Source organism: Fusarium vanettenii (genome assembly GCF_000151355.1).
Source record: "Fusarium vanettenii 77-13-4 chromosome 2 genomic scaffold NECHAsca_26_chr2_2_0, whole genome shotgun sequence".
NCBI classification, from domain to species: Eukaryota; Fungi; Ascomycota; class Sordariomycetes; order Hypocreales; family Nectriaceae; genus Fusarium; species Fusarium vanettenii.
The window spans coordinates 114,947-128,872 of record NW_003315859.1 but is presented as its reverse complement, the minus strand read 5'-3'; the positions used below and the strand labels follow the sequence as shown (position 1 = coordinate 128,872).

Sequence of the window (13,926 nt, the reverse complement as noted above, 5' to 3'; positions counted from 1 at the left end):
AAAGGGACTCGGTGAAGGAACTTACACGGGGGGACGTGGCAGCTGGAGGGGGATTAGCGCATCAAAGTTGCTCCGGGATGGCCAATCAGGTCGGCGCTACGGTTTATTTTGGGGAAGGCATGCTCTACAAAGCCCAGTCAATCGGTGGAGCTTGTCCAATGACTTGTTGCCATTGGTGGTGCGCGCGAGTCAAGAAAGAAACAAGCACCAGACAAGACAACAAGCAACTCCAGCTCTATCAATGCTGTGGCGTTTCTAATGACGAGAGCTACATAAATACACTGGAATAATAGTAAATTATCGTCCAATTAACCATGTCTCTAGAATACTTTACATGTCATATTATCAACTTGTTGTGTTTTTACTGTCACCGTTGGAGCTGGATAGCCACCTGCTCTGCTGTCCCATTTACCCTTAGGTGACCCGGCCGTGCCCCAGTCTAACCGGCTCAACCTTGCCCAATGACTGCCTGCGTGTGCGGGTGCTTGGAGGCAGGAGCTGACCCTGGCTTTTTTGATTGACGGAGCTCGAAAAACGCGACAGCGCGTCACATCCAACATTCAACTCCAACTTTAACATCACCATCACCAATTATCACCCAACGCTCTCCACGTATTTCACCGATTATTGCTATCGCATCACTTTCAAATTGATCGCGAACCCAAGACAAATCACCTCCGACATCGATCCCGATCCCGCCGTCCCTCGGCTCAAGGGTACCTCCCATCGCGATCGTCACTCGGGCATGTAGCTCGCCCTTCCAACATGCACATCATCAAGCCTTCATGGCTAAGCCATAGTGGCGAGCAAAAGGACTTTGAGGTCTACAGCTGTCATGTTTCTCCTGACGGGAAACGTCTTGCGACAGCAGGAGGCGATGGACACGTACGAATCTGGTCAACCGAAGCTGTCTACAATGCCAACAACTCCGACTACAATAAGCCACGTCAGCTTTGCCATATGAGCCATCACCTTGGCACGATTCACTCGGTTCGATTCTCCCCCAACGGACGCTACCTTGCCAGCGGCGCCGACGACAAGATCATCTGTGTGTACCATCTCGACAAAGGCCCTCCTGCGGCAACGTTTGGCACCAACGAGGAACCTCCGGTTGAGAATTGGAAGACGTACAAGCGCTTGATTGGCCACGACAATGATGTCCAAGACCTCGCGTGGTCCTACGACTCCTCAATCCTCGTCTCCGTAGGCCTCGATTCCAAGGTGGTCGTTTGGTCCGGCCATACCTTTGAGAAGCTCAAGACACTGCCCGCCCACCAGAGTCACGTCAAGGGTATTACCTTTGACCCTGCTAACAAGTTCTTTGCGACCGCTAGCGACGATCGTACCATCAAGATTTTCCGATTTACCTCGCCTGCGCCCAATGCGACTCAGCATGACATGGTTAACAACTTTGTCCTCGAGACTACGATTAGCGCGCCGTTCAAGAGTTCTCCTCTTACGACATACTTCCGACGTTGTTCTTGGTCCCCTGATGGCAATCACATTGCCGCGGCCAATGCTGTGAACGGGCCCGTCAGTTCTGTCGCTATCATCGAACGAACCAGATGGGACAGCGAGATCAACCTGATCGGCCACGAGGCCCCTACCGAAGTCTGCATGTTTTCACCGCGACTTTTCCATACAGTAAAGCCGGACTCAAACACAGCAGCTAACGGTAATACTGGGTCGCTTGTGACGGTTATTGCATCGGCCGGTCAGGACAAGACTCTGAGCATCTGGAATACAAATACATCAAGACCCGTGGTTATTCTTCAGGACCTTGCGGGGAAGTCGATATCCGACCTGGCGTGGACTCCGGACGGCCAGACCCTATTCGCCTCGAGTCTCGATGGCAGCATCGTGGTTGCCAAGTTCTCCGAGGGTGAATTGGGTTGGGTTGCGCAGCCTGAGGAGAACATCAAGGCCCTGCAGAAGTACGGTGGTTCGAGAAAGGGAATGGGTATCGCAGAAGATGTTGAAGGTCTCTTGCTCGAGAACCAGAGCAAGGCGGGCGAGTCACGAGCTGTCGAATCGAGGATGGGTGCGCTGATGGGCGATTTTTCTGAGTCGACAAAAGAGTCTACACCAGTCACTAACGGTACCAAGCCAAGCGCAGCTTCAAAGCCGATGACAAACGGTCAGGCAGAGCCAGAGAAGGAGCCAGAGAAGCAGCCAGAAGAGACAGCGGACAAGAATGCCGAGCGAGTCAAGGAGCTCAAATCACGAGTCACCATAGGCAAGGATGGCAAGAAACGAGTGGCTCCTTTGCTGGTATCCTCATCAGGAACTGGAACATCATCACTACCCCAGACACAGCTTGTTGGTACTACTAGTACCAATAAGACGGCCCAGAACGATGCGCCAACCACTGTCCTCGACCTCACCAAGCCGTTCGATGGGCTGCCCAAGGGGGGCATTGCTGCGATGCTGCTTGGTAACAAGAGGCGTATGAACGTTGACGGCGATGAGGAGGATGAACATGTCTCAAAACGAGCAACAACCGGTCCAGTCCCTATTGTCACCAATGGTCCCGACGGTGTTGAACCCGCCACTCTCACGCCTGTACAGAATGGTGTGGTCCCAACGCCCGAGTTCCTCCGACCAGCCGTTTTGAATCCTTCTATCGCGTGGGCCTCGGTCAGACTGGCCGTGCCCAAGGTGAGGTCCCACATTCTGCGGCCGTTGGAGAAAGGTGTTCTCCAAGGGGACAGCTCTCAGGAGGATGCGACCAAGGTCGGAGAGAACATCATTCTGGAAGCCAAGAATGATACCAACCCCAGGGATCCCTCGCACGTCACGGTTACCAAAAGGGGTGCCCTTATCTGGGAAGAATTCCTACCGCGAGCCATCATTCTGGTAACAGCAACCAAGCATTTCTGGGCAGTGGCCTGCGAAGACGGATCCATTCACACATGGACACCTGCTGGAAGAAGGTTGCTCAACCCGATGGTGCTGGAGTCTCAACCTGTCATTCTCGAAGCTCGCGATCACTGGCTGCTCTGCATCACAGCTGTTGGCCTCGCCCATGTATGGGACCTCAAGACACAGACTTCACCCCATCCTCCAGTCTCTCTAGGCCCCCTCCTGGACATCGCTACAACCTCGCTTAACCAGCACAGCGCGACGCCAGGTCCAGGAATCACGTCGGCACACCTCAACACCACCGGTCACATTATCGTCACATTGAGCAATGGCGATGGCCACTACTACGCCCGAGAGATGCATATCTGGCAACGTCTCAGCGAAGCCTGGTGGGCTGTTGGTTCTCAATATTGGAACTCCAACGACTCCTCCATTTCCGCCTTGCAGTCTACCGCCGTGGGTCCGAACTCGAAGGAAAGCAAAGACAAGGAAACCGGCAAGCCTACGGTGTCATCAGGCATCATACCATTCCTCGAGCGACATACAACCAACGAGTTCCTACTTAAGGGCAGGTCCTACAGCTTGCAGCGTATCATCAAGATGCTCGTCCAGCGCAAGGAGGCTGAGAATTTGGAGAGCAGTGTCAGCATAGCGCATCTGGAGAACCGAATCGCAGGTGCCATGCAACTAGGAGCGCAGGACGAATTCCGGCTCTACCTGTTCATGTACGCCAAGCGACTGGGCGCCGAGGGTGCCCGGGGCAAGGTAGAAGAACTCCTCAACAGCCTAATGGGTGGCATCCTTGATGATGGTGAAGAGAAGAAAGAGGATGCCCGTGGCTGGTTCAGCAAAGAGGGCGATCTATGTGGTTGGGATAGAAAAGAACTACTCAAGGGTGTGGTGATGATTCTCGGTAAGTTCTCTTGGCGTCTATGCATGGAATCAAGCAGCTAACAAGATACAGGCAAATACCGCGAACTACAACGATTGACGGTTCAATACGCGAGGGTGCTAGACATCAGCCCAGAGGACGGCTCGGTAGACGTGGAGTCGATGGACGTGGAGACTTGAGAGGACTATTGTAACCTGTACCAGTATAGCTGCCTCTCTGCCCCTTTGATCAAAGGGGCGGATGAGGCTTGTTTTCTGCTTGGGCGAGGCCGGCGTTCGGGATACATCCATTGGAGAGGATGCTTGTGGGCGATTTCAGGTTGGGGACACGGGCGGTAGGATATCGCTGATTGTTGATACAAGGACCAGTTGAATTTTTCAAGACGGCTTCTTCTTTCTTCGCAGAAGGGGGTTTCTAAGTAATCGAGCGTAGAAGCATGGAATCACTGTCGCTTCTTTGCACTTCATCCCGCGTGATCAAGAACAGGCCTGGAATCTCTGCCTCGTTATCTCTTCAGAACACCTGCCTCAACCTAGCACAACAGCTTGCATGCATCTTGATTCAAGCCTCTGCCTGCTGTGAGCTATGTCGCACTCGCCGCGTCATTGAGGTTTTTGCTGATCAGTGCTGCAGGTGCAGGCTGTTCCTTGAGGGTGATTCGCCCCGAATGATTGCCCGCTTCACTCTCTTTTCTCCTTTCTTTCACAATCACACATCGTCAACATTGTTCCCTCAATGATCACCTTCCAAGTCAAGCTCGAATAGGCCAACTGCCTCCTGCTGGTGCCTGAATGAGCGACCTGCTATTCATCTGAGATCCCCCGGACAATCTCCTCCGGCATCGGATATTTTCTCCCGCTTCGCTCCTGTTCTCGGCCTCAAGATCGTGGAGTTCCTGCCTAAACCTCAGATCGAACAACCACGAGCGGGATCTCGGTCAAGACTGGCACTGCTCGCAACTGCCGCCTCACGCTGAAGTCACATGCATATCGATTCTCGCCTCAGGCTTCATCTACAATAAGGTCGACGCCCCCATTCTTCTCTCCCCTCTTTCTGTTCTCGTCATTTATTTATCCTTTTGATTCATCATTCTACTTCATTCAACCTTGAATTGAAACAATCTCCGCCTTCGGCACGTCTGCGACGTCAACCTGATACTTTTCCCCCACGCTCCTTTTCATTTTCCTTTCTCTGAACTCCTTTTCGTTCCTTCTTTTCTCTGCCCTCTCGGTCTGCTCCCTATTCGTACCTTTGACCACACGCCTACCCCTCTCTCTTATCACTCGAACTCGAACAAACCGCCTGAACATCGGATCGGCCTTCAACATGGCGAAGCTTCGTCTGTCTGCCGTGCTGTGGGCATGGATCATGGTCCTTGCTCAGTTCACATCGCCTGTACGTGGCGGTTCCTCGCCTCCGTCTGCTGGGGGGGCTCCTCGGGCCGCCTTGGTAACCCTCGCCCACGACTACGACCTCGACGCCATGCTCTTCACCATGCAGCAACTGGAAGAAAAGTTCAACAACCGATACCAGTACCAGTGGATCTTCTTCAGCACCGAAATACTCGGTGACGACTTCAAGGAGCTCACGTCCAACGCTACCAATGCCACCTGCATCTACGAAGTCATCCCCAACGAGAACTGGGCCATTCCCGGATGGACCGATCCATCTCAGGTTCCGAACTTGCAGGAGAACAACATGGAAAACGGCGCCAAGACACGGAAGCCGATTGCCACCATCCGCCAGATGAATCGCTGGAACTCGGCCCCGTTTGCCAAAGAGAGACGTCTTCGCGACTACGACTGGTTCTGGAGAATTGAGCCTGGTGTAAGTGATATTTCTGGTTTACAGGCTCGGGATAATTAACTTATGGCGATTTTCAGGCCCAACTGACCCAGGAAATCCCCTTTGACGTTTTCCGTTTCATGCGAGACAACGGCATCGCCTACGGATTCAACCCGGCCATCTTCCAACGCACCAACCTACGAGACATCTCCCCTCGGATCAAGTCATTTGTCGACAAATACCCGGATCTCCTGCACGAAGATGCCGACATGTCGTGTCTTTTGGGTAATAAGTCGGGCCCAGCGATGCGACCTTGTGATTTGGATGACGACATTGACGACCTTTTAGAGGATGAGGACAAGAGTGGACTGAAGATGCGGATCGCCTAGAAGGACCATCTCGGCCACGAAAACAACCCAGACTCTGAAGTGTCACGGAATGACGAAGTCGATGAGGGCGCTTCCTCGTTCAGTGTGTGCTTTGCTTCTTGGATGACTGAAATCTCTGGAAGTAACCTTTACCCAACGTTTGAGATTGGATCTTTGGCATTCTTCCGCAGTGAGAATCACATCGCCTTCGTTGACCATCTCGGCAGTGACAGCAACTTGGGGCATCACCAAGTTGACGATGTTTCACTTGGTTCCCTGAGCGCTAGCTTGATGCTGCCCAAGCAGAGTGTTTGGAACTTTCGCAATCACCCCGGACATGGACCAAGCCCGGCCCAAGCGACTCCGTACCCCGAGAGTAGCGCCAACGCCAACATTGACTCGGTCAGCTGGATGGTCTGGAGCTACGATCCAATGGAGGCAAAGACGGCATTGCTTGCGGATTGGGAAGTGATTATTCAAGACTTGATGCAGCAGGCAGAGAAGCCCGGACTAAAGTCAGGTCGCACGACAGTTCTTGATGAGGGAAACCTGGTGACTCGTCTACGGTATGGACTGCTTATGTGCATTGAGTTGACGATCTGAAGAGATGATTTGGGTGAGAGAAACAGATGCGAGCTATTGCACAAGCTGGATGGACGATTGGGGATCAAGGAGTGATATGTCTAGCAACAGCTGAGTACAGTCTCGCAGGCCGAGAAGGCACAAATAGAGGTTTATTACCTTTGACTCTTGTTTCTGAGTAGGGTGCTTCTGAGTAGGATGCTTCTGAGTGAGCGGTGAGTGATGAGGTACAGTATCATGCGGTATCACGAGTAGTTTGTCACTGGATCATATCACAAGATCATATATCTTGAAGCTAAGACGGTGAAGAGGCACACCAAGTTAGTCCAGTCCCGTGCAACCACGCGTCTGTAGTAAGCCGCAGTTTGTATCACTCAAGACTGGATTAATCGCCGTTACGGATCTTGCATCCGCAAGGCATGGTTGACGTCAAAAACGGTGGCTACGTGGCTGGGTCGCGTCAAAGCCATGCGCGTTCTACGTCACCAAGCATGACGTTGAAGCAGATCCATTGTTGGACAAAAGGGAAGTTGATGGAAACGGATTACGCCATGACTAGTGCATCAAGGAAAGGTGATATTAAAAGTAGAGCTCGTAAAGGAGCTCGTAACAATAGATTCATTCCCCGCGTATTTGTATCAAATCAATGACGCACGAAACAATGAGCCAGGCTGGGGCGGAAACTCGGCCTCGACCAAAGTGGAGGTTTGTGGGGTTGGGGATGAGGATCGGCGCCGGAGACGGGATCGGAGCCGGGGGGAGAGGATGCTTGTGAAGCCGAGGAGATGAGTTTGATGAAAAAAGTGCGGAGAAGGGAAAATATGTTTGGACATGTGCTGGGTTCTAGGTTGGTTTGGCGTGAGGAGGTAGTGAAGCTAAGCTAATGTGTGGAGATGTGCTATATTGATGTGAGACCGGAGTGCCTAGCCTTGACCAGAGATGCTTGTTACTGTGTAGCGGACTATCAGGCTGGAAAGAGATCTCATCCAGTTCCAGACCATGGATGCTCGTGCGCGCATATTACATCGGCTCAGCCCAGCTCAGCCCAGCCCAGCCATCCCACACCGACACGGGCTCACATGTTGTACAAAGTAAGGTCACTCGTGAAAGCATGGACACACCCTGATGCCCTCTTCTTGGGTTCTGGAGCTATTTCCCCGCTTCAATAGTGGGAACAGGGGTAAAAGGTAGCTAAGCCTTGCTTTGACTTGGCACCTCTTTTCAAGTGTTTGTCTAGACAACGAGATTGAAGCTCCAACGATGGCTGCTGTTTCTCATGGTCAATACGAGTTTCTTAACACGCCGGTTTAGAGAAACGAGGAATTAAGTCAAGCTTTTTTTCTCTAGTTCCTGACCCGGCTGGAGAAAGAAAGGACATGGGGTGCATCCTAGTGGATAAGGGGTCAGGGGCACTTTTGGGAATTGTGACAGGGGTTTGGTTTAAGGTGCTTGTGGTTGGGTCGTATGCAACCATTTATTTTAATTGTTCAATTAGAGAGAAGCATAATTAGACATTTATTTAAAAAAGGAGGAAGTGAATATTAGAAAAGCTGTTGGAGTAAGAAAAGGGGTTGTCCAATCGTTGATAAGATGCATGATGAAAGCTTTCTTGTGCTGAAGAAACAAGAAACAATCGAAGGAAGCAGCTGTGCCCCTGTCCTGCCCTGTCAGGCCCCCCCGCCACCAAAAGAAATAGTGGAGAAAAAATGGGAAAGGGCACACCACATGTGTTCCTGCCCCATTCTGACTCTCTCTCAGCCTGCCTTACCGTACTTCCAAGGGCACCTTGACCCCCCGTTTTTTGCTCTCCTTTTTTGCTCATTGAATGACAGGGGGAAAGGACTTGGTTAGTTCGGCAGCCTTTCCATGCTTGTACTTTTTTTTCTTCCTTTTTTTTGGACTCTTGTTTCACTCCCCCAGGGTGTGTCTCTTATCCTATGCAGGTTTCCTTTTTTTGAGGAGCCTCCTCCCCGCCTCTTTTCCCTCTCCTTCCTTCTTTCTCCCTTGCTTCGATTTTTCCTTTCCTCTCCTCTTTATTCTTTTCACTTGAACTCGGTGCAGCTTGATTTGCGATATTCTTGTCGACATTGCGAGAAACCCTTTTTTCGTTAAACGAGCACGGACACGCGAACGACGCCGAGAGACGACCGAACCCCCTCGAAATTCTTGGCTCCCGAGCCTTGGCAGCACAGCACGCGCTTGCGATCGCGGAGGGGCCTCGAAGCTGAAAAGGAAGAGAAGCTACAGCTGTTGACGTCAATTGAGCGACGACGCAAATTATTCGAGGGGTCGCGAAGAAGACGGAGCGACATCCATCGATCAGCCTAGCAAAAGTCACCAGAAAGCCGCTTTCGTTGTTGCTGTGTCGCATTGCGCCTTCGGCAACTACCGTCGCAAGTTGGCTCGTCGCGGTTTCAGGCGCATTTCACTCCTTTAAACCCAAGGCCGCCGACGGGATACACCTCTTTTTTCTTTCTACAGCATCGCGTTGCGTGCCTTCTACTTGCAAGCTTGAACCATGGCGATCCTCCAGCTCCCCAAGGCTCCAGCTGCGAGCCAGGGCACCTTTCTGGGGCTCACCAAGAAGCAATGGTCGCTTACAACAGTATGATGAAGCTCTTCCAGCTTCTGGCATGTGGGATTCTTTTGCGCTGACTCCTGTTATAGCTGACCTTTCAAAATTCTGCCCTCATCTTGGTACGCGATCAAGCTCTACAGCTTTACAAACAATGCTAACGACTTACAGATCATGCACTACTCCCGTATGATGCCTCCGACCGGCGACCACCGCTACTTCACCTCGACCGCCGTCTTCCTTAACGAGATCATCAAGCTCGCCGTGTCCCTCTCGCTAGCCATCTACGACACCTCCAAAACTTTGGCTCCCACGACGCCAGCCACCGTCCTGTTTGAGCAAATCTACAACTCGGTCTTTGCGGGTGATGGCTGGAAGCTTGCCATAACTGCTGCGTTCTATACCCTTCAGAACCTGTTGCAGTACGTGGCTGTGGGAAACTTGGATGCCGTCCATTTCCAGGTGCTTTACCAGCTCAAGGTTTGTGGTCTTGCTTCGCAATGCGCCACCAGAACGGGAATTGACCAACTACCAGATCCTCATCACTGCCCTCTTCAGCGTCGTCCTTCTCCGTCGACACCTCGGTCCTAAGCGCTGGTTCGCCCTCATCGTTCTCACTCTCGGTGTCTCGGTCGTCTCCCTCCCGCAAGGCAGCTCCTCGTCCAGCCCCTCATACGTCCCTCTGCGCCACATGACAGACCACTTCTTTCCCCGCTCGCTCCATGAACTCGGTCACGTTCCTAGGGATGGTTCTGGACAATTAGCCAAACGATCTGCGACGTACCAGGGCATCGATCATGATCTGCCCCCTCTTGATCCCCTCATGAACTACTCGGTCGGCCTTACTTCTGTTCTTGTGGCTGCTACTGTGTCTGGCTTGACGGGTGTCTACTTCGAGAAGCTCCTAAAAGAGAGCCCAACACAAGCCAGCGTCTGGATCCGAAATGTCCAGCTGAGCTTCTACTCAATCTTCGCTGCTGGACTGGGTGGTGTCATTTGGCAAGACGGAGAGGGCATCAGCGAGCATGGCTTTTTTGAAGGCTACAACTGGGTCGTCTGGACTGCCGTTTTCCTCCAAGCTGCAGGCGGTATACTTGCGAGCGTTGTGATTCGCGATGCGGACAACATTGTCAAGAACTTTGCGACAAGCATCAGCATTGTCATTAGTTTCTTGATTAGCGTCTTGGTATTCAACTTTGAAGTGTCTCTAACGGTAAGTTCTCCCAGCTGGAATGGTGGCGCCATGGTCGGTACTGATATCTGGTATAGTTCATTCTCGGCACTTCCCTTGTTCTCCTCTCCACCTGGATATACAACGCCTCGGACCGGGTTATTCGTCGCCCACCGCCAATCCAGATCCACTCCTTTGAAAAGGCCGCCATTGAGCCCTACCAGACGCCTCGCAACATGGCGGCAAATCGGCTGAGCGTCAACCCACTGGACTACGAGGGTCCTCTTGGCTTGACCACCAGCAGACCCAGCAGCCCAATGCTGCCCAGAACGCCGAGCCGACTCAACGTCAAGAGAGAGGAGTGATATCCATTACCACTTGATAGCGAATTTGACTATTTGACTTCAAGTGAGAAACCAGTCTCGCTCGGAAAGTCACATCTCACGAACTCAAACGAAGACATGAATGATACGCAACCTGCACTACAGTACCTATATATAGCCTGGATCTCATTGGTACATTTATCGGATAGATAGAGCTATTTTACCTCATACAGCCGGGACAAGAGGAGGGGTCGACTGGCGTGTTGGGCGCCTGACCGTTTGGGGCAAGGCAGGGGAGTAAGCAAAAGGATACAGGACGTCGCCCCTGGAGAGGGGCATGATACGGATGAATACCCCTGGATGGAGACTTTGGATCTTGGAGGGCGTGAGAAGAGGAATAGTGTATAGCACGGCTCTTAGACGGCATGAAAAGAGGAGGAAGTGTGTAGCACGACTCTCAATGGAGAAGACTCCTGGTGGAGAGGACTTGGACGGAATACACGCCCATGTTGCTTTTTCTGGTATACTTACTTGGTCTATCATGTGCCGCTTTTTACTGTGCGCCAACTGAACGGAAACACCTTGTCTGCTTTCATGTGCTGTGCTGGTCCTGGCTATATACCTCCTCCATTACGTGCTGTGCTGCAGCTTCAACAAGCAAAGCAGATAGCATCCTAGGCTTTTATCATGCATCCATTGTCAAAAGGGACAATGCCTCTGCATGTGTCTAATGTGATGGGTGTACATGCAGTACTGGGCTTACATGATGACTTCGTTAGCGACATCCTATTGTCTGTTAGCATTGGTCCGTAATCGTGAGGGCGTAGGTGGCATACCCTCTTAAGCTCCTTGTATGGCAGGCAGACACAGTTCTGAACGCGAACCTCGTCGCCAACGCCACAGTCCTTGCCCAGGATGGTGATGCTCTGGACCTTGACGCCGTTCTTGATGATACTCGTCGAGTGGCTGCCGACAGGGGTAGGAGTACCCTCGACACGAGCCCAAGCGCCAACGCGGCTACCCCAGCCAATAATGGAGTACAGAATGCAGGCGTCGTGCTTGATCTCGGAGTCCTCGAGGACAATGCTCTCCTTGACACGCGCGCCGGCGCCGATGTGGACTCGAGGTCCGATGCTCACGTTGGGACCGAGCTTGGCGGTAGGGTGCACCTCGGCGGTAGGGTGGATGAAGACGGGAGGCACGATGTTGGCGCTGGGAGGGGCGAGCTCGCCGCTCAGCTCGGACTGAGCAGCCTTTTGGAGGTAGAGGGCGTTGGCGGGGACAGCTGAGCCGGCCGTCTTGATCTGGCGCCAGAAATCCTTTGTCTCGTAGACAAAGAACTGCTTGTTGTCGGCCATGTCACTGAGAATATCCTGCTCGAGACGAATGACCTCCCTCTTCTTCTCCTCATCCTCGTCGTCGTCGTCGGGGAGGATGAAGCTGTTCTCGAGGTTGTCGGACGAGGGGTACGACACCAGACGGGAGGGGCGATCGAGGCGGCGCTTGATGGCGGAGCGGATCGAGGGGAAGATGGCCTCGGTGGAGAAGAGGTACACGCCGCAGTTGATGAGGTTGCTGATGCGCGACTCGGGCTTCTCGACGTAGTGAAGAACACGGCGGGTGTGTGCGTCGGAGACGATGCAGCCAAAGTTTGTGGCAGCCTCGTCACTCACGCGGGTACCGAGGATAACAGCCTCTGCGTCCTTGTCGTTGAAGAGCTTGAGCATCTCATCGAGAGGGAAAGAGCAGCAGACGTCGGCGTTGAGGACAAACAGCCTCTCGGGGCGGCCCTTGAGGATGGCATCTCGGAAGTGGTACAGACCACCAGCGGTGCCGAGAGCCTCGTACTCGCGGAGGTACTTGATGGTGATGGCGGGGAACTCCTTTGCAGAGTCCTTGATAAAGTCGCGGAAGACGGACTCGTCGTAGTAGCCGATGATGTAGACCTCGTGGATCTGCTTGTTGGGGACGCGCGCGATGGACGAGAGGCAGTGCCAGATGATGGGGTGGCCGGCGACCTCGAAGAGGGGCTTGGGGAGGTCGAGGGAGAGGGGACGGAAGCGCGTGCCTCGGGAGGGACCACCGACCTAGGAAAATTAGCTGGTTTGTTGAGGTAGAGTCAGGAGGTGAAGCTATACCAAGATGACGGCCTTGGTGGCGCCCTGATCCTTGGGGCGATGCGCCATAGGAACGTGGAGAGACATGGTGATGTGAGTTTGAAGAGGAGGTCAGGAGGGAGTGGGAAAAGAAAATCAACAATCTTTGAACAAGATTGAAGAGCTGTTGCTGGCCTGTTTTTTGTTTTGTTGGTGTTGGCGCGGGATGAGGGGAGGAGGGGACACCCTGGAGAAATAAAGGCGGTCACCAAAAGGGAAATCTCAACTAAATTAGTTGCCAAAGGGAGGAGGGGCCTTCTGCACGTGTAAATAGGGGTATTGTGCTTACCCTACAGTGTGGGGTGATGCCTGGGGAAAATAACAGACCAGCATCGGCAGCCTGGGCTGTCGAGCTTTCAAGGTTGGTAATAAAGTGTGACGAGAACAATTGGATTGTGAATGAAAGAGATCTATAGTAGATGCAGTATTAGGATATCTTCAAGTGCATTGAATACAAATTTTGTGTGTTGAACATTCGAAAGGAGCTAAAGAGCTTCATCTCCCCACCCACAAGTGTGTCAATAGCGGCCACGCCCGAGACAGCTATTCCACAGCTCTTCAAAACAGCACTTAAGAACCAGACCAATAGCCGTCACTGTTGCAGTTACGCCTGCTCCTACCACAATGCCGATAAGCTGGGCTTTTGACAGGCCTGTGCCGAGGAAATTGTCTGGGGAATATTAGTTGACAAGACCACTAGAGGTTTTGTTATCGCAACTCACCATCGTCATTGTGCTTGTCTTTGTCTTCACCCTCCTCATCGTCGGTCCCCTCTACAACAGATTCATACCCCGTTGGTATATCCTCTCTTCGAAGTGGGTGACCCATATCTTCACAAAAATCGACAAATATACCAAAGGCGTCCAAAGACTCTTCCTGCCCACAGTGTGACCAAACACACTCCCATGTCGCTGCGATGATGGCTTTGTACGAACTCATGCAACATTCGCCGCTCGTGTAGTCGCAATTGTTGGCAAAGTTGTTTGGGTATTCGGTTCCGTTGTAGGAGAGGCATGTTACAGCGCAATCGGGGTATTCGTCGTATGTAGCGTTGTGAACAACACCGTGGACGACAGGGAGGAGGCTGAAGAGGAGAGGCCACAACATTGTTTCAGTTGATCAAGAAAGTTGATGATTTGATGGCGGGTTTCTGGCTTGAAAGGAGAAAAAAGAACGATCCATCCTTTTGAAGCTTTTATCACTAGTAGAAGC

The 13,926-nt window shown here is 52.4% G+C and overlaps 5 protein-coding genes across 5 annotated transcripts; 3 read left to right on the top strand and 2 right to left on the bottom strand.

Annotated features, from left to right (window-relative positions):
* Positions 1–765: 765 nt before the first annotated feature.
* HIRA2101 (uncharacterized protein) lies at positions 766–3,933 on the top strand (the record flags this gene model as incomplete). The annotated part of the gene is made up of 2 exons (XM_003043989.1): positions 766–3,775; positions 3,827–3,933. The coding sequence occupies 2 exons, from the start codon at positions 766–768 to the stop codon at positions 3,931–3,933; spliced, it is 3,117 nt and encodes a 1,038-aa protein (XP_003044035.1).
* Positions 3,934–5,080: 1,147 nt separating this feature from the next.
* Positions 5,081–6,510, top strand: NECHADRAFT_105927 (uncharacterized protein; the record flags this gene model as incomplete). Its single annotated transcript, XM_003043988.1, has 3 exons — positions 5,081–5,581; positions 5,638–5,902; positions 5,960–6,510. 3 exons carry the CDS (start codon positions 5,081–5,083, stop codon positions 6,508–6,510), a joined length of 1,317 nt encoding a protein of 438 aa, XP_003044034.1.
* A 2,497-nt stretch (positions 6,511–9,007) lies between these two features.
* Positions 9,008–10,600, top strand: NECHADRAFT_34471 (uncharacterized protein; the record flags this gene model as incomplete). The annotated part of the gene is made up of 5 exons (XM_003043987.1): positions 9,008–9,094; positions 9,157–9,186; positions 9,236–9,544; positions 9,600–10,277; positions 10,334–10,600. 5 exons carry the CDS (start codon positions 9,008–9,010, stop codon positions 10,598–10,600), a joined length of 1,371 nt encoding a protein of 456 aa, XP_003044033.1.
* Positions 10,601–11,317: 717 nt separating this feature from the next.
* Positions 11,318–12,762, bottom strand: NECHADRAFT_91417 (uncharacterized protein; the record flags this gene model as incomplete). Its single annotated transcript, XM_003043879.1, has 3 exons — positions 11,318–11,344; positions 11,395–12,645; positions 12,697–12,762. The coding sequence occupies 3 exons, from the start codon at positions 12,760–12,762 to the stop codon at positions 11,318–11,320; spliced, it is 1,344 nt and encodes a 447-aa protein (XP_003043925.1).
* Positions 12,763–12,945: 183 nt separating this feature from the next.
* On the bottom strand, positions 12,946–13,821 carry NECHADRAFT_76952 (uncharacterized protein; the record flags this gene model as incomplete). The annotated part of the gene is made up of 4 exons (XM_003043878.1): positions 12,946–12,972; positions 13,004–13,124; positions 13,285–13,384; positions 13,437–13,821. The coding sequence occupies 4 exons, from the start codon at positions 13,819–13,821 to the stop codon at positions 12,946–12,948; spliced, it is 633 nt and encodes a 210-aa protein (XP_003043924.1).
* Between the last annotated feature and the right edge of the window lie 105 nt (positions 13,822–13,926).